The sequence below is a fragment of the Sinocyclocheilus grahami genome, unplaced genomic scaffold (assembly GCF_001515645.1).
Source record: "Sinocyclocheilus grahami isolate Dianchi unplaced genomic scaffold, SAMN03320097.WGS_v1.1 scaffold199.1, whole genome shotgun sequence".
In the NCBI taxonomy this organism is placed as follows: domain Eukaryota; kingdom Metazoa; phylum Chordata; class Actinopteri; order Cypriniformes; family Cyprinidae; genus Sinocyclocheilus; species Sinocyclocheilus grahami.
The window spans coordinates 649,137-668,702 of NW_015505378.1; the positions used below are offsets into that span (position 1 = coordinate 649,137).

At 36.4% G+C, this 19,566-nt stretch overlaps 1 protein-coding gene across 1 annotated transcript in view; it reads right to left on the minus strand.

Annotated features, from left to right (window-relative positions):
- Positions 1-935: 935 nt before the first annotated feature.
- Positions 936-19,566, minus strand: part of LOC107595256 (protein BANP-like) — a 38,483-nt gene continuing 19,852 nt past the window's right edge. The window contains exons 8-11 of the mRNA XM_016285609.1: positions 14,059-14,117; positions 10,055-10,195; positions 9,688-9,828; positions 936-1,423 (exon numbers count right to left, since the gene is read on the minus strand). Coding sequence (XP_016141095.1) covers positions 1,313-1,423; positions 9,688-9,828; positions 10,055-10,195; positions 14,059-14,117 — 452 coding nt within the window. The 3' untranslated portion in view covers positions 936-1,312. The remainder of the gene's footprint in view (positions 1,424-9,687; positions 9,829-10,054; positions 10,196-14,058; positions 14,118-19,566) is intronic.

Consider the following 19,566-nt stretch of genomic DNA (forward strand, 5'->3'; position numbering starts at 1 on the left):
CGATGTCCAACAGAAAGCTGCTTGGTTTGAAAGTGCCGTCTGTGTGAGCTGTGCTACAAACCATCAGTACACTATTGACAATGACTTTGTTGCTGAAATTTGACTAATGTTGTCTGGCAGATTGTCATTTGTTACTCAAGACGCTGTATTTCAAAACAAAGGTCATTTATTCAGTTTGAACAAATCCTTTATACACAAATATATGTATATATATATTTATTTATATATATGAAAAAGTACATATTTCATATACTACATTAACACAGTTCATTGTCATATTTTCCTGTGTATTAGTAAACTGCCCTACAAAATCTCCAACAAACTTTCAGTAGTTTTTTTTCTCCGTACAATAATGTTATATGAAACAAAAAATATTTAGACTAACCGTTATGAAAACAAATTAATTACTGATAAATGAAGACGGGGCGGCCCTGAAATAAACCCCCAGATCTCCACCGATACAAACACACACGCACACACAAAAATCACAAAAGGATAGCAAAACGGAAAAATCTTGGATTATGAATTGAAGCATATTTTACACTGCTGCTTTTTTGTAATATCAGATAGGCAAAGCCTATAAAGTGTGACGCTCATGTACTAAAAATAACACTTGTGACCGATTTAAGCCCAGTAACGCGACTGTCTGCTTGAATCTTTAGTTCAACATGCTTGCTCTTTGCATGTGAGGTACTTCAGATAGATCGGCGAGAAAAAAGCCTTCTGTTTTGATCCGTGTCGGAGAGGTTGGAGGAACCAGCGATGAAGCCAGCACTGCTTATACGTTACTAAGCAGACGAGACGTTATTTGTGGGCCAATAGTTTCCATACGAGCTGACATGTTACATCAAATTGCATTTGTTTTACTTGGATTTAGTCAATAACTGTTGACTGACGGCATGTACTAAAAATAACACTTGTGACCAATTTAAGCCCAGTAACGCGACTGTCTGCTTGAATCTTTAGTTCAACATGCTTGCTCTTTGCATGTGAGGTACTTCAGATAGATCGGAGAGAAAAAAGCCTTCTGTTTTGATCCGTGTCGGAGAGGTTGGAGGAACCAGCGATGAAGCCAGCACTGCTTATACGTTACTAAGCAGACGAGACGTTATTTGTGGGCCAATAGTTTCCATACGAGCTGACATGTTACATCAAATTGCATTTGTTTTACTTGGATTTAGTCAATAACTGTTGACTGACGGTGCTGGTTTTGGTTGAGAATTTTGGGGTGGGTTGCGGTTTCGCCCTCTCCTTGACGCTCTATCCGAATATCTTTGTTTACGCACACGTGAGAAGTTTGCGCGTGAGTGGCTCAAGTGCCTGGCATCTGGATCTGAACCACTTCTCCGTTCTCGGCTTGCTGGAGCTGAATGGCCTCCTTCACATCCATCTCCGCCTGCAGCGCTGGAGTCAGAGCTTCAGCCTGAGAACCAAAAACAGAGTGAATGTGTCATTTTTGCACCATTAGAAAACCAAATGCAACTGCAAAAATACTGATTGTTTCAAACAGGCTTCCTGAACATTCCCTCCATCTGCCATCTCCATCCGTTCCACCTCCAATTCACGCCACCAGATGAAATATTACAGCTAATTTTGACATGTCGACCTGGTCCTTGAAAACAATAAACAAGCTTTGCAAGTTCACATGCAGGATAAACACGGTTTGTGCTAACTACAAAGTGTTTTGTGCAGTGAATTAAGAATTTTATTAATTGTGAGATTTACAAAAATATGTGAAAAGTCACAAGAAATGAAGTTGGCAGAAAAAATATAAATTTTTATGTAATTTTATTTTAGTATTAATTTAATTATATTTATAAATAGGTTATATATATATATATATATTTTTTTTTTTTTTTTTTTTTGCTGAGATAATTCTACCACAAAATGTTTCATATTGCAATTATATTGGTATAAATGCATTTATAAAAGTGTATTTTTTTATTTATTCTTGAGCAGAAAATCAGACTGGAATAATGGCTACTGGAAATTCAGTTTTGCATCACATAAATGAACGACATTATGAAATATATTACAATAGAAGAGAGTTATTTAAATTTTTTATGTTTTTTGACTATTTTTTTTATCAAATAAATGCAGCCTAGGTAAACAAAACTATCATCTTTCAAAAACATGAATAAATCTGATAATAAATGTGGTTTCTTAGCTCAGCAAGTGGGTTTCAATTGGTCCATAAGGTCAAAATTCAATAAAAAGTCAATTAAATAACTATAAATGTAAACTTTATTTTAGGTATTTTAATTTTACTTTATTTTTTTCCCTAAGCTACAAAAATGTTCTAATTTTCTGAGGACCTCTAAATTTGTTTTTTTTTTTGTAATTGTTATATATATAGTTTTTCCTCTGATGTCTTAAAATTCAACTAATTCACGTATTTATTTATTTATATTTACTTCAATTTTTCCCTGATGTCCAGTAATGTTCTTAAGTTTTTATCTATTTTTGTTTAATTTATTTTTGTATTATTTATTTTTGCCAGTATAGTGTTATAATATTTGCAGCCGCTGTAAAATACTTGATATATAGGAAGTTGACCAAACATCAGCTGAATACTACATTAATGCACAGAGTTCATAGTGACACTGTGTCTTGGATGGATACACCCAAATGAACTCTTGGCATCAAAGAAACAATGTTCAATAGAAGTGTTTGTCTGCAGCACGGTCTGGAATGTCTGTTTTATTAAGATACCATGTATAGTGGAATCACTGTCAGCTGATACATATCTATCGCAGCGCTGTATATCCCATCATCTGCCCAGGCTTAATACGTCCCGCTTTACCATATTGATGGAGGCGGTGAAAGCAGACAAATACAATGCTGACAGGTGTACAGATTGATACAACAAAAACAAAGATCAGATCAACAACAAGAGATGGAAAACCAGGAGAAAAGTAAAGGGTCAGACGAAGGCTACACTTTATCTCAGTCGTCAAAATTAAAACACTCCCTCAAAAAAAGGGCAGAGGGAGTGATGCAGGGGAAGACAATGCAGGATGAGTCACTTCAGTGTATGTGCAGTGAGTCATTCCTTCCTCAACACACGCCAGGGGAACAGACCGCACACCTGCACGGTGCAAAGCTCAAACTGTACTCAAGGGCACGGCCCCCAAGTGCCAAGACTCTTAAAACACAGCCCGTTTGATGCGAGACACTCACGAGCTGTGCTTTTCATCTAAGGTGCTAAGTGTAAAGTCCTCAGGGGCCGATTTCCTGCGGCTCCACAAGAGGGCACTCATTAGAGCCAATGATCGAATCGCTCAAAAGCATCAGTTTCAAACAGCCCTGAGTAAGTGAGCTGACACTTCTATCGGACTGTACAGAGAACAGAGCTTCCTGGCCGGAAACATCATACTTTCCACGATTTTTATCCAGTGTGATAGAATGTGTGATATGGAAGCTATTAAATGAAAAAATAAAGGGGTGCGTTCATGAAAAATGTCTGTAAACACTACCACATGTTTTGTGCAGCAGATGAGAGCGACTGAAATAATCCTAAAACTCACGTAGAACGAAGCGCAGTGACCTCAGGCGCAAGAAGACAGCTGTCCGAAATCAGTTCAGCTTGAAATTAAACTGACTAAGTTGCCCAATTATTAAGCTTTCCTATAGTTTAAAGCATTTGATGTCATTTCCTGGCTTCTTGGCTCATCAAGTGGGTTGCAATGGGTCAATAAAGTAAAAAATAAACTAATATTTTAATTTACTTAATTTTTTAATTTTTTTTACCTAAGGTCCACTATTGTTAAGTTTTTAATTTTTTGTTGTTTTTTTATTTATTTATTTTGGTATGATTTTTTTTTTTTCTCTGATGTCCACTTAATATGCATTTATTTATTTACTTATTTATTTATACTTGATTTATTTTATTTTTATGTTTGTTTATTTTAATGTTTAGTTTTTGATCATTATATAACATTTTTGTCCATGATGTCCATATTCACTTATAATTTATTAATTTATTTTAATTTACTTGAATTTTTCTAACATCCACTAACTTTCTTGATATTTTTTTTTATAATCATTAGATTTCATTTTTGCCCCTGATATCCCCTTTTATTTATTTATTTATTTTATTTTACTTTATATCCACTAATGTTCCAAAGTTTTTATTAAATTATTTTTTTGTTAGCATTATATTTTATTTTTGTCCCCAATATCTACTTAAAATCCACTTATTTGGTATTTATTTGTAATAATTGTATTTGTTTTATTTCACCAAGGTTCATTTCTAGCTATAATTCTATATAATTTAACTATTTCTTATTCATTGCTGTTCTTTTTTTCACATGCTCTCCGACTAAATATGACAAGTGTCCAAGATTTAAATGAAAAACAGTGCACTACACAACAATCACAGCCAATCAGATTATATTTGATCTTTAATACACAGCTCTTCAGAACAGGAATTTGGACCAATAGGATCTCACTATGTGTGTGGCTATGATAAAAGAAATGAATGAAAAATCAAGTCACAGCTGCAACTAGTTGAGACTGGGTAGGATGTATTTAAACTGAATCAAATTTATGTATGTAGACACTCAACCTAAACTTTTTATGAAAACATAAATATATGAAATGCGTAATGTCTGTATCCAGGTTGCGATATAGTTTTACATTTAAGAGAAAACGTTATTTTAAATTTTACAATTAAAAAAAAAAACAGAGCAAGATATAAAACATGCAAGAATTGATTTCCATGTAAATACAAAATTTTTTTTACCTAAGGTCCACTATTGTTAAGTTTTTAATTTTTTTGTTGTTTTTTTATTTATTTATTTTGGTATGATTTTTTTTTTTTCTCTGATGTCCACTTAATATGCATTTATTTATTTACTTATTTATTTATACTTGATTTATTTTATTTTTATGTTTGTTTATTTTAATGTTTAGTTTTTGATCATTATATAACATTTTTGTCCATGATGTCCATATTCACTTATAATTTATTAATTTATTTTAATTTACTTGAATTTTTCTAACATCCACTAACTTTCTTGATATTTTTTTTTATAATCATTAGATTTCATTTTTGCCCCTGATATCCCCTTTTATTTATTTATTTATTTTATTTTACTTTATATCCACTAATGTTCCAAAGTTTTTATTAAATAATTTTTTTGTTAGCATTATATTTTATTTTTGTCCCCAATATCTACTTAAAATCCACTTATTTGGTATTTATTTGTAATAATTGTATTTGTTTTATTTCACCAAGGTTCATTTCTAGCTATAATTCTATATAATTTAACTATTTCTTATTCATTGCTGTTCTTTTTTTCACATGCTCTCCGACTAAATATGACAAGTGTCCAAGATTTAAATGAAAAACAGTGCACTACACAACAATCACAGCCAATCAGATTATATTTGATCTTTAATACACAGCTCTTCAGAACAGGAATTTGGACCAATAGGATCTCACTATGTGTGTGGCTATGATAAAAGAAATGAATGAAAAATTAAGTCACAGCTGCAACTAGTTGAGACTGGGTAGGATGTATTTAAACTGAATCAAATTTATGTATGTAGACACTCAACCTAAACTTTTTATGAAAACATAAATATATGAAATGCGCAATGTCTGTATCCAGGTTGCGATATAGTTTTACATTTAAGAGAAAATGTTATTTTAAATTTTACAATTAAAAAAAAAAACAGAGCAAGATATAAAACATGCAAGAATTGATTTCCATGTAAATACATTTTCCACCAAATCGTCTTCCAAAAACAGCAGGTAGTTTTTCTGTTCGCCAACTTTAGCACAGCTCCACTACTAAGTGAGCTCATGCCATAATTCATATTAATTTCCTCTGACAGCTGTTTATTTTATCCCCGTGACAGGTGGTTTGTCACAAAACGGCAGTAATCTATAATCGATTTGCAGAGATTTACTCGCTTGACTGCGTCAAATGTTGCGCATGCGGCGCTCTATTCAAGCATAATAGTCCATTAACAGCATTCCAACAGCTTTGATGTGTACAGTATATTTGCAGAGCCAATTTTGGAAGGATTCCAGACCACCAAGTAAAGCAACAAGTGAGGCTAGAGGTAAATCTAAGACCCTCTGATGGGGTCTAGGTACGGATGCAATCATCAAGCCGTTCCCACAAACTGCCTTCCGGAGTTTGGTACAGCCTGCTTAAGATGAAGATGAGACGCAACATATTTGAAGGTCGGCCAAAACGCAAGAGTGTGTATCCGTGAGAGAGAGAAAGAGGAAAAGAAAGATGCAGGTCACTCAGATAACAAGCCGTACAACAAATTTGGCTCTGGTACAGCACATCCGATGAAAGAGTGTACTCCAAAGAGAGGAAGGGGAACATTTCTTTGTTTACAGCAGAGTATAGAGAAGGGGGAGGGGCTGAAAAATAAGAGGTCTTCATAGGAAATTCGTTTCAGAGCTGGAGCAAGTTGTAATTTTTTTTTATATAAGATGACTTTTTTTTTTCTTTTGAAATAACGTGCGATGATGAATCGAACACAATGAGACCAGGACAGTGTATTAATAAAGCAAATTGAAAAAAAGTACAGATTTTAAGGAGGAAATGCCCTTTAAGACTATTTAAACCATAAGCGCCCAAAAGGTCTAAAGAGGTTTTAGTTGTACCAGCCTAACCACTTTAAAGGGCAACTGTGGTAAAGGCCTCGTCCTCCTCCCTGTTACCAAATAGCTCACATTCCCGTGCTCACAAAAGCCATATTGGGGGTGCGTGCTAGTGCCATGAGTGTTTCTTTTAAATTGTAAGAGGGATGGTCACAACAAAGGGCTTTGAAATGCTTGATGTTCTCACAGTTTTTTTGCTTCAGCAATTTGACTTTTAGTGAAAATATTTTAATTGTGTCAATATATTCATTTGTTATAGTCCATTTCGCTCAATTTTATTCAATGATAATGTGCAAAAATGACAAAAAAAACGTGTGTCAAACAGCACCAGTCTGTACTTAAAATATAATTTCCACAGGGTTCCTACTCCTTTGGATTAATGACTTTTTATGATTTTTCCAGTCATTCTCCATTATTTTATTCCAACTATTTTTGATAAACTAAATTGCTCATTATAGAAATGTCATGATTTTTTATTATTTTACAAATTTTTCTATCCAATTAAATATTTAAGGGCTAAACTAAATAATAATAATAATAATAATACATGGTCATTAAAGAAATGCATTACTTATCCATGACTTTTTTTCCCTCTAATTTCCAGGTTTTGCATGACCTGGCAACCTTGTTTCTAACATTTTGAAACATTTATAAAATGCATGACTGATTCGTTCTTTCCTAAAAATGTATAAGCAGTGTATTTTTTTTAAATCTTGCAGTGTTAATGATATACATTAAATACCAACCGTATACACTAAAGGAATAGTTCACCCATAAATGAATATTAGTTGAGTTTGTTTCTTCACTGAAACAGATTTGGAGAAATGTAGCTTTCCATCACTTGCTCACCAGTGGATCCTCTGCAATGGATGGGTGCCGTCAGAATGAGAGTCCAAACAGCTGATAAAAACATCACAATAATCCACAAGTAATCCACACCACTCCAGTCCATCAGTTAATGTCTTGGTGAAGTGAAAAGCTGCATGTTTGGAAGAAACAAATCCATCGTTAAGAGTCAATAATCCATAATAACCCTTCCTCAGTGAAAAAGTCCATCCACTATTGTCGTCTCACATCAAAATCTACCAACATATTTGTTTAGATCTGTTTTGAACTGTTTTCCCCTGTAAACGGTGCTTGATCTGTGCATATTTCTCTCCTGATTCAGATGAGACGTCTTTTTCACTCGAGAAAGCAATATTATGAATTATGGACTTGTTTTTTAACCAGAAGCAACGGTTTGAAGCTAAAAATGTCTTAATGATGGATTTGTTTTTTGCAAACACGCAGCTTTTGGCTTCATAAGATGTTAATTGTTGGACTGGAGTGGTGTGAATTACTTGTGGATTATTGTGATGTTTTTATCAGCTGTTTGGACTCTCATTCTGACGGCACCCATTCACTGCAGAGCATCCACTGGTGAGCAACTGATGGAATGCTACATTTCTCCAAATCTGTTCTGATGAAGAAATAAACTCATCTACAACTAACTTTTATTTTTGGGTGATCTATTATTCCTTTAATTTAAATCATTTTATTGTCATAGTTTTTATGTCTTGCCACAAAATCTTTGCCAACCAAAGTTTGACCCACTAATTTTGCTCACGAGATTTAACCCTGATTGCTCTTTGCTTCAGATTAAAAGAAGTTTCTTCTTCTCTAAAGACAGAAACGTAAAAGCAGATGTGAAATATGCAAGTCAAATTGTGCCTGTGCTCCTCAACCCTAGCTTGAAGCCTCACATGAATCAAACACGCGAGTGCAGATGGGGAAATGTGGTGACCTGTAATGACTGTCAAACCTCTAAATGTGTTTGAATATGCGTGCATGCCATATCGCGGCTCCGAAACGCCGTAACGGCATCATGGGGAAGTGATTAGAGTGAAAACACACATGATTCAGATGAGACGGCTTTTTCACTCGAGAAAGCAATATTATGAATTATGGACTTGTTTTTTAACCAGAAGCAACGGATTGAAGCTAAAAATGTCTTAATGATGGATTTGTTTTTTGCAAACACGCAGCTTTTGGCTTCATAAGATGTTAATTGTTGGACTGGAGTGGTGTGAATTACTTGTGGATTATTGTGATGTTTTTATCAGCTGTTTGGACTCTCATTCTGACGGCACCCATTCACTGCAGAGCATCCACTGGTGAGCAACTGATGGAATGCTACATTTCTCCAAATCTGTTCTGATGAAGAAATAAACTCATCTACAACTAACTTTTATTTTTGGGTGATCTATTATTCCTTTAATTTAAATCATTTTATTGTCATAGTTTTTATGTCTTGCCACAAAATCTTTGCCAACCAAAGTTTGACCCACTAATTTTGCTCACGAGATTTAACCCTGATTGCTCTTTGCTTCAGATTAAAAGAAGTTTCTTCTTCTCTAAAGACAGAAACGTAAAAGCAGATGTGAAATATGCAAGTCAAATTGTGCCTGTGCTCCTCAACCCTAGCTTGAAGCCTCACATGAATCAAACACGCGAGTGCAGATGGGGAAATGTGGTGACCTGTAATGACTGTCAAACCTCTAAATGTGTTTGAATATGCGTGCATGCCATATCGCGGCTCCGAAACGCCGTAACGGCATCATGGGGAAGTGATTAGAGTGAAAACACACATCAAGGAGCGTTTGAGCATGTTGAGAACTTGATGTAGAGCATGAGATGGAAAAGAGGGATAAAAATGAGAAAATAGACAGGGAGGAAAAGCACAACTAAAGGCAATTTATTATTCGGAAAAACAATGTGATCTGGGTTGCTGATTAGCCAAAAGTGAGAGCGGAGAGCATGTTAAGATCGCTGCCTATGATTTCTAGAAAGAACACATGGTGAGAGAGCGAGTTTGATCGCATATATTGGTCACTACGCCACCCAGCGGCGATGGCGCAGAATTGCTGCTCACCACAGACCAGATTGGTGCATTCATCGCACACCTGTGCGACAGTGGTGGTCATTTTGAGACAGAAAACATTCCTCCCTGAAATAAAACGGCTGTACATCACAGATAATGTTGACGCTGTGTTTGTGAGTGTGTTTTTGGCTTATCTCACTTGTACTGCGCCGGTGTGGTCGGTCACCGTTCCCAGCTGGACGTATTGCACCTGAATATCATTACCCTGGAGAGGAGATGCGTCAACCCCGCCCGTCCCGTCGGTCGACGCCACTGCGATGAGCTGTGGTCCTCTTAGAACCTAGGAAATAGGCAGAAAAATTAGAAATATTAGCACTATGTTAACATTTTGGGAAACAACTAGGTCCAACTATTCCGAATGCTTGTTTATCTGTGGGAAAGCGCTCTAGACACAACACAACTGCTAAATTTCCCAACATGGCTACATAGTTTTAGTAAGAATCATTCCTAAGCGACGATGTGACTATTGACGCTGTGTTTGTGAGTGTGTTTTTGGCTTATCTCACTTGTACTGCGCCGGTGTGGTCGGTCACCGTTCCCAGCTGGACGTATTGCACCTGAATATCGTTACCCTGGAGAGGAGATGCGTCAACCCCGCCCGTCCCGTCGGTCGACGCCACTGCGATGAGCTGTGGTCCTCTTAGAACCTAGGAAATAGGCAGAAAAATTTGAAATATTAGCACTATGTTAACATTTTGGGAAACAACTAGGTCCAACTATTCCGAATGCTTGTTTATCTGTGGGAAAGCGCTCTAGACACAACACAACTGCTAAATTTCCCAACATGGCTACATAGTTTTAGTAAGAATCATTCCTAAGCGACGATGTGACTAATTTCGGTGACTAATGCTGTCTTACATGTGAGCGGTGTGACTGACAAATTAGTCAGACACTAAAATGCACTGCAAGCTGCTCTCTAAATTACCAGCACAAATATTCTTCATATGAAGAATCAAAACAACCAGATTCCAAATCACAATCGGCTAAATAGAGTTTAAATGTCATGCCACCAAGCTTTCTGGGCATGCGGTTACTTTTGAACTGATTTTCTTTTATCTTGAGAGATGTGCATCAGTGTCGCTATTGTTAACTAAAACTCAAATTAAAACTGTTCAAAATCATTTTCGGTAATAGAAAAAAAGATGAAATGAAGCATTAGATGAGATACGTAAACTAAAAAAAAAAAGAAATTAGAAATGTCGCCTTGCCAACTAACTGAAATGAGTAAGTTGAAGTACTAAAATTACTAAAACTTAAAAATAAAATCAAATAAATACAGCAAGCAAGCTGTAAAGAAATAAAAAAGTTAGAAGTATTAAAATAAAAGTTAATTCATAAATATGTAATATTCATAAATATTATAATAATATATAATGATAATAGATAATACTAAAATAACACTAATTATGAATATTCTGTCCAGATTTATGTTATAAATATGGATGGATTTTGAAATCCTTCAACAAAAATGAAGACTTTTTTGGCTGGACAGTGTTTTTAAAACTGTTCACATCCAAACTACAAGTTAGTTATAACTGGAGAAAACAAAACTCTAGTTTGCTAATAGCTAATGATGCACAATGGCGCTGACGCTGATGGCTGCCTCCGTGGCGTGCTCTGCAGTTGTTTTTATGTTTTTGTCAGTTTGTCCTGTCTTTAGTTATATCCCTGCAATCAGTTTCAATACAAGCTACCAACAAAAAAGTAGGCAAAGACATGAAAGTGTTTGCATTTATCTGGCACAACACAACGATCACACATACATCACACATAACTTTACAATAAACAAGAAAAAAAACTCTAGTTCATTTAGAAATATCCATTACGTTTATTAATTCTATTTAGTAAGTTGGTTAGTTGCTTACTAATTTCTAGGCCAGAAAATTACACTTCAGATCTCAGATCTGTTTTTCAAATCTAGTTATATTAATAGCTACACAATTTTGAAACATTTCACAGAACTTTTTGATTGTAGAAGAAAACCAACACAAAAACGCAATAATCTTTTTGTGTTTTCTAGTTTTCTACTAAGTATTCTACAACACTGCTGCTAGGATCAAATTTTTCCTCAAGAGATTCTGATGATAATTTGATTTTAATATGCAAATTATTCACATCCATGGGCATGAAAACTATTACAGCTTTCTTCCTTTCAATCCATACTGATTGTTCCTTTCTAACTTTCATTAGCATATCCATCACCTCACTGTTTAAACAAAATTAAAATTCTCACAGTTTACAATTGAATCTGCTAATGTTTCCACTCATTCTATAGCTTATGCAACTGCCTGTCACAGACCCCAGTAATGTGCACCTGTTTTTTCAGCTCGTCTTGTTTGTTTTCACATTATCAGGAAGTTCAAAATCCAACATTGCATACAGTAAGCAAACATTGTCAAATGAGTAGAAAGTCCAGTACTAAGTATTTACAATAGTAGATTTACAATCTACAGTAGGCGAACAACATCTGGATGACGTTCAACATCTGCTGAGATTCTGAAGTGCGCAACTTTGGGACACTTTGCTATCCCATAAAGCAACTGGAGCTGAAGCCATATGATTAATTAAGGGAAAAAAATCAAGAAGTCAAGAAGTAGGTTCTTCATCGAACTCAACACACTATGATAGTTCAGCAATTCAGACGTAGCCCAAGGGAGGAAATGTTTTCTATTCTCATAGTAACAGGCCAATCAGGATTGTCAGAATGCATTTTGTTTCTTGCAAGCCATTAAGCAACTGTCAACTTGCTGTTTCAGGATTAAAAGGTGCAAAACTATGCGATATAATGCAAAACTGACAGCTTGAATGCACTTGCTTGATTGCCAAGTCTGAAATTTCAAGTGGTGTTGCAAACCGAATTCAAATCAAGTCAAGGATTTACTGCATTTCCTTACGCACGTGAAACTGATTGTGCACGTATGACACATCCAAGTACTCATCATAACAGTCCCGTGGAAGGCCTAGTCTCCAGCTGAGCTCTCACAAACACATCTCCATCCCATGCCAACTCATCGCAAAACAGGCACATAAAACCAAAATCACTTGCATGATCGCATACTCTCGCACATCGTGCTCGATTGCCACAAAGCAAGCCCGAACTCATCACTGATTACACATCTTCTGACCACTAAAGGCGCTCTGATGTGGTCACAATGATTTTGGATCCACCGGCTTCTCTTCAATTACTGACGCTAGTCTTCAAACTGAATTGTGAGTCAGTAATTTCTCGACTGCAGCAGTTGACCATTTCCACATGCATGGCGTTCATTCAAAAATGGCCATGTGGGATAGAATTTAAATGAAATGTGAACTTCAGACTAAACACTAATCGTTAATCATTATAGCTCTTCGGCGACTCCATGTGGTGACACCTCTCCGCACCAGTGTGGGCATAAACAATTAAATCCGAGTCTCCTCGAGTGGGAACAAAACTGCCATGCACTCCCAATCAGGAAAAAGAAAATCTGCTGCACTAAACAAAAATCCCACAATAACCCCAATTTCAGATCCAGTTCGCCTCTGCCCCCACCCCAGATTCAAGTGCAGACGATGACTTTGAAGTCATGAGTCAGTGGCATGCTTAGAGGCCATACAGAACCCATGTAATGCCCACCATGTCTCCAACGGCATGCAGAAAAGATGCCAATTTCATCACGACTTTTTTCGAATGGAAAATTATGCTGCCAGTCAAATCATGGGGTACAATAATTAGTGTACGATGTTGGGTTGGTTTAAATGGGCATAAATACGATGACTTGAATACAGCTCTATGATGAGCATGTTTTGAAAATTTTAAGATGGGCATCCTACTATAATAATGAAGAAAAAAGCCTCTTTAAAAAATAAAAAAAAAAGGAAAAAGAAAAAATCTATAAAAATCTACAAATATCTTGAAAAGTCATGTGGTGTGATTAACATGCATAAAAACAAAAATGAACCAAAAAAACAAAACAAACCAAACAAAACTAGACCAGACCAAATCAAACAAAATCAAAGGGGAAAAAAATATATATATACAAAACAAACAAAAACAAACCAAAGCAAACCAAAACCAATCAAAGCAAAAAAAAAAAAGGACTAAACTAAAACTAAACAAAAATAAACCAAAACTGAACCAAACAAACAAAAAAAAAAAAACAGGAAATTATATCATAGAGAGGACCCCCCTGCAGACCCTCATAACTTTGTCAATAAGTCTCTTAAAATAACAGATAATTTCGTTATGACAAGGTTAAGTTAGTAAAATGTCATGTGGTGCGGCTCCACAAAAACCTAATGATATTTGTGAATAAATGCTATTTTAAAAAATTAGTTTTTATCTTTTACCTTTGGAAAATAATGATTGTGTACACTCACTTGTGTTAAAGGTGTAAGGAAAATATGTTATTATTTTTTGCTTGATGGCTACACCAAACGACAGGCATTACATTTAGGTTGAAAAATTGTATGAAAGTTTTTCAAAACTACATTAAACCATTTTCTTTACCATCAACACTTGTGTGTCACTGACCCATTTACTCTGGTAAACAAAGAATAGCACGAGAACAACTGAAGGATGGCCCAGCAGGTCTTAAACACAAACACATGCACAAGTACAAGTACAGAGATATGCACACACAAACATCTGAAGTTACTGGGAACAAGAGTAATTCACAGCCGAGGGACGTCTTTTTACATTTTCCCATTTCTCATTCCATCATTTATCTGAACCAGAAAACTGCAAAGGCACACACAAGAGGCACCGACTTAAAACTTGGACACTTTCTCATGCAGACAATCATGAAAACAATCAAAATAAAGTGCACCGCTCACTGAGCATCCATATGACATTTTGAAACCATCCGTCAGGCCTCATAAAAGAAGGAAATGAACTTTTTACGCATTAAAGAGTACGTTTTGGGCATCTATCCGTTGAATAATACTTGTCAAAGCAAACACGGCTTCAACAACAGGAATTTTAAAACTGTGAGCTTTGTTTGTATGCTCAGCTGTGTGACTTAACACAATGAGAGTTTTATGATGCTGGGAGAACGCCTGTGATCGCATAGCAATGAAAACCCGACTTCAAAAAATGACTTCCAGCCTCGCAACTGTTCTCAAGACGACTCTCCACTCCACCGCCGATCGGGAGAGCATGGGAACGTGGTTCCAAAACAATCAAATAAAGTAAAGCTAAATCAAAACACGCGTTACATTGGAGACGCATTCTTTGGCTCTTGAAGTCATCCAAAAGTTGCTACAGGTCTTGCCGAATTGTTACGAGGCTCATGTGTCACCAATCTTGGCCAGAAAAAGGTGAAATCCAGAGCTAAAGTAGTCATGATATGTCATGGAACAGTGTGTTCGAATGAGGTCTGCTGACTTTGACAGAAATGAAAGGGCTCGTTTGAGACATTAGTTATCTGTTTTCTGTTTGTCATTAGCGAGTAAATCAAACTCTCAGAGGAAACAGAGGAAATAATCAAGCCAGCTGTTTGCCTTCTCGCTCATGGCTGGACTGAATTCACATTGAAAGGCATTTGAAACTGAAATGGATCGTGCCCTTTTCTCAAGGGTCTCCATGAGCTAACCTACCCTTGTGCCCAGCCGGGTTTTTCTCGAAAACAGCCAAACTTCAAATCTGCTATCTCTATACAGGCGAGCTGCCAAACAAAGGGTTTAAAATTTGTCGGAGCACTGTCAGCTTGGGTTGATGAGACTAAAAGCAAACAGGGAAAAAACAGGACCCAGAATAAATCTTTCTCTTATGTAGTAATGCTTTCAGCAGCAGAGTAGGACAGCAAACACATTGAGGAACTGGCGCAAAGACAACGAGGAACAAAACAACATCAGCTTAATGCAAAAAACATTTCGTTTGGGACCTTGTTGAAGCATAATAACAAACTGTGCAAACACGCCGTTCCTACCAATCTCCATTTTTCATTATTGCCGCTCCAGTGTCGTCTTCAGTGCATACGATTATCGACTAGCTACAAACGATAAAGACATTCAAAACCATGAATTCCCCTGAAAACAGTATGAAAATCGCTTAAGCTCGACTAATAAGCTTGATGAAATCTGGACACTTCTTCACGATTCGTTATGCAGGTCCCAAACAATTTTGGAAGAATAAATAGTTTTTTTTGCACAGTTCAATAAACGGTGTTGTGAAAGAAGTCGGTCTCTCAGCAACATGTACAGTTCTCTCATACCCTCAAGAGTTGTCAGTATGACGGAAAAAAGTCTCTCTGGAAAGGTAAACACTTCCGCCCAATTTCCACATGAGTCCAACAACTTGTGCATCTGGAGCGGGCCAAACCTAAGCCAGGACAGATGTGACGGCCTAACTGTTCTGAGAGAGAGAGAGAGAGAGAGAGAGAGAGAGAGAGAGAGAGAGAGACAGACAGAGAGAAAGAAAAAGGGCCAACAGGACGTTGGACAAACCGAGTGAACTAAAACCATCTGAGAGTCACTTCTGCTGCATCTGCTGCAAAACCTACCACAAACAGACAGATGAACTTCAGAATAAAAAACAGTTGTACAGTACGGATGGGTCTAAATTTGTATCCAAAATCTGTTTCACCCAGACAACAAACATTACCTAAGAGGACATCTTCGGACATTTGAGCTCAACAGCTTATTCCTGTTTGATTAGTTTTTTTTACAAAAAAGTCTCCACACAAACAAGCTGGTCTTATAAGCTACAGTATTAGGCTTGTAAGGGTGGTGCCATCACTAATATCATCTTAAACACTAAACTGTCTTTTTATTTCATTCTTTAAAACATTAACATTCTAATTTGGAGGGCAGCCACCATCAACATTACTGAAGCCACACAAATTTTACATTGCCTTGAGCATGAAAGCAGATATAATTTTTAGAGAAGATTCAGTTCCGAATAATTAAACGTTGCATGACATCACTAATGTTGAAGCAATACAAGGTTTAGCTCCGTCATCATGAAATAGTCATAATGTTATTCCATGTGCTTCGTTTGAAAATCACATGGCTGCTGGTTGTAGCCAATCTAGACCTCCACACGTGTTATGCTCTTAGTAATGTTAAAGCAATGCAGGGTTTAGCTTAGTCATCACAAATGTTGATCACATTTTTAATTTGTAACATTTGACCATTGGTTCTGGACCATGATCTGACTTAATAATACTATTTGGCAGAAAAGACCCTTAGGAAAAAAGAAGGTATAGGAAGAAAATACGAAAGGAAGCTTGAAAGGAAGGAAGGTGAGGAAGTTTAGAAGGAAGCTCAAAAGGAACGATGCTCAGAAGAAAGAATGCTTAGAAGAAACAAAGGATGCTTGGACAATAAGAAACAAGCTCAGAAAGAAGGATGTTCAAATGAAGGCATCAAGGAAGGCTAGGAAATAAGCTAGTTTTACAGTCTCTCCTTTTACTAATAGTTCAAATTGCCAGTTCAAACTGAGCCTCATCATAACACATTGTACAAGTATGACTTCCATGACCGAATTGGTGGACGAGCAAATTAAACCAAATTAAACCTTCAGGCTGAATTAAAGGGAAACAAGAACATAATATCTTGTAGATGAATTATCTTGACATCCAAATGCTCAAATCTCTAACAACAACCTTAAATATGACCCCTGTGGAAGACTGAGATACTACACCTGTAGCCAAACTCATCTTTTACAGCATATCCAAGGAAAGGGATTAAACAGACCCTGTGCAATTCATACAACAGACATGCATCAATAAGACTCCTGATTCAAAGAGTAGACAGAATGACATAAATAACAACTCTATTTTACAACAAATTTATCAACATGCAGATAAGCCGAGCTGCAATACTTGTCCTTGGGAACAAAGAAATAAAGCCTCCGTGTTAGTGTCAAAATGTCAAGTCTTTTCTTCATGTTGTCTTCATTATGTTTCTAAATATACTGCTGATTTGACAGGCTATGGCGTATCACTCCACGCGTTGTAAACTAAAAAAAAATATCTGCATGACCTTGAAACAACCTCACAGTCCAGTCCCGCCTTCAAACCTCATGTTTTTCCTCCACGTTTTCAATGTTTCCAATGGAAAGCATTTCAGAGCAACATAAATTATGAAGACTTGATGATTTTACTGCATCTTGTTCATCAGATGTTTTCAGTGCATCCAACTGGCGGTAAAATAAGAAGTGAGATTCTCACGAAGACGATCCGTTGCGCTGCAAGTGTTAATGAGGACTGTCAAGCAATGTGATTGGTAGGACTGGGCGATATAGCTAATAAAATGTATCAACGATTTAATGTTTCATATCGTTCGGTATCGATAACTATTGAAATCTTTTATAACCTTTTTTAAAACAAAGAGCAATATAATTTTTTTTTTACATTTAACCACTGTATTTTTAAAGTAACTCAATTTATTGAGACAAACAACAATTTTTGGGGGGTTTTAACAGTCAAACACAAAATAAAAATTAAACAAATATCCCATTTCTAATGATTCAGATGCAGATTAAATAGGTTAAACTTTTGTCTTGTTTCCTGAGGCCACAGTAGGGCGCAATGAGCAAAATAATGCAGCACATTAAATTGTCATTGCAAGGAAATAACTGTATATAAAAAAACGTGCATTACGTCTAAATTAACTCATATAAATCAAATATAATTTCGTAAATTGCATAAACAATTATGAACAAAACGGCATCACATATTTATGCATTGCTTAATACAAAGAGCCGAATTGCCCATCACGCAGATTGCCTTTAAAAACATATGACACAGTGAAAATGAATAAACCTCCACTAATTCGTAACGTGTTTTCTAAAAGTTTAAACTGTTTTAACTTTGCATGGCTTTTTATACATCTCTTGTGTGACGCGAGTGCAGCAGTTATATTTGTCCGTCTAGAAAATGCGCTGAATATGCGTTCTGTGTGAATGGCTTTGTTTCGGTTTTAACCTAATCAAGATCTTCTACGCATTGAGCTAATACATTTCTCTAATATTTTGAATGAATAACGCAGCAGCGGCATGCAAAAACGTCACTTACATCATCATCACCGCATCTCGTGCTCCACTGATGACGCTCCCTGACGCACACCTAACATTTGATTGTACTATTTTTGCATTCAAATGCAAATGTTTATTTTAAAGGGGTCATATGATGCGATTTCAAGTTTTCCTTTCTCTTTGGAGTGTTACAAGCTCTTGGTGCATAAAGAAGATCTGTAAAGTTGCAAAGACTAAAGTCTCAAATCCAAAGCGATATTCTTTATTAAAGTTAAGAGTCAACTACGCCTACCTAAAACGACTCATTCTAACACGGAAATATTAGCATAATGCCGCCCAAATGTACACACAAAGAAAGAAGGCGTGGTTTCAGGAACAGCAGTAATGTTGATGCAGCCATGTCAGTGAGACGCTGTGTGTTTCAGTGCGAAAGCAAAAGCACTTTATTTGGCCTTCCGGAAGTAGATGCAATTAGGAATCATTGGTTAAGATTTATTTACAACAAAACAGCACAACCCAGATGTTCGAATTTGTTCAACGCATTTTATGGATGACAGTTTTTTGAACCTAGAAGACTACAAGGCTGGCTGAGCACAAAGGCTATTTCTAAAAATAAAATAAAAAATGGGTAAATTCTGGCGCTTCTGAATGAAAGACTGTAAGTATGTTTTGTTATTAGTTTAAGTATTTGCTATTGACTGTTCAAATGCAGAGTTTTGCGCAGCGCAGAGTAACGCGTCGTGTGTGTGTGTGTGTGTGAGGGGAACAGGGTCACATCACAGGAGAGTGAACTGCCTGTCAGAAATCATAGCACGTCAGCTGTCTTAACCGCGGCTTGTGTACTGCATCATCACTGTGTCTGTCACGCGACTCTGTTGCCCTTTCGGGCTTGAACTGATGGTAAAACTAAGACATTATTAACGGTCTTGATATTTACTTTGAAAGCTGACGCTCGCGATTATGGTAAGGGGCGTTATATTTCCGACGCGTGCTTGTGGTGTTCGGCCAATCACAATGCACTGGGTCAGCTGGCCAATCAGAGCAGACTGCGCTTGTCAAAGG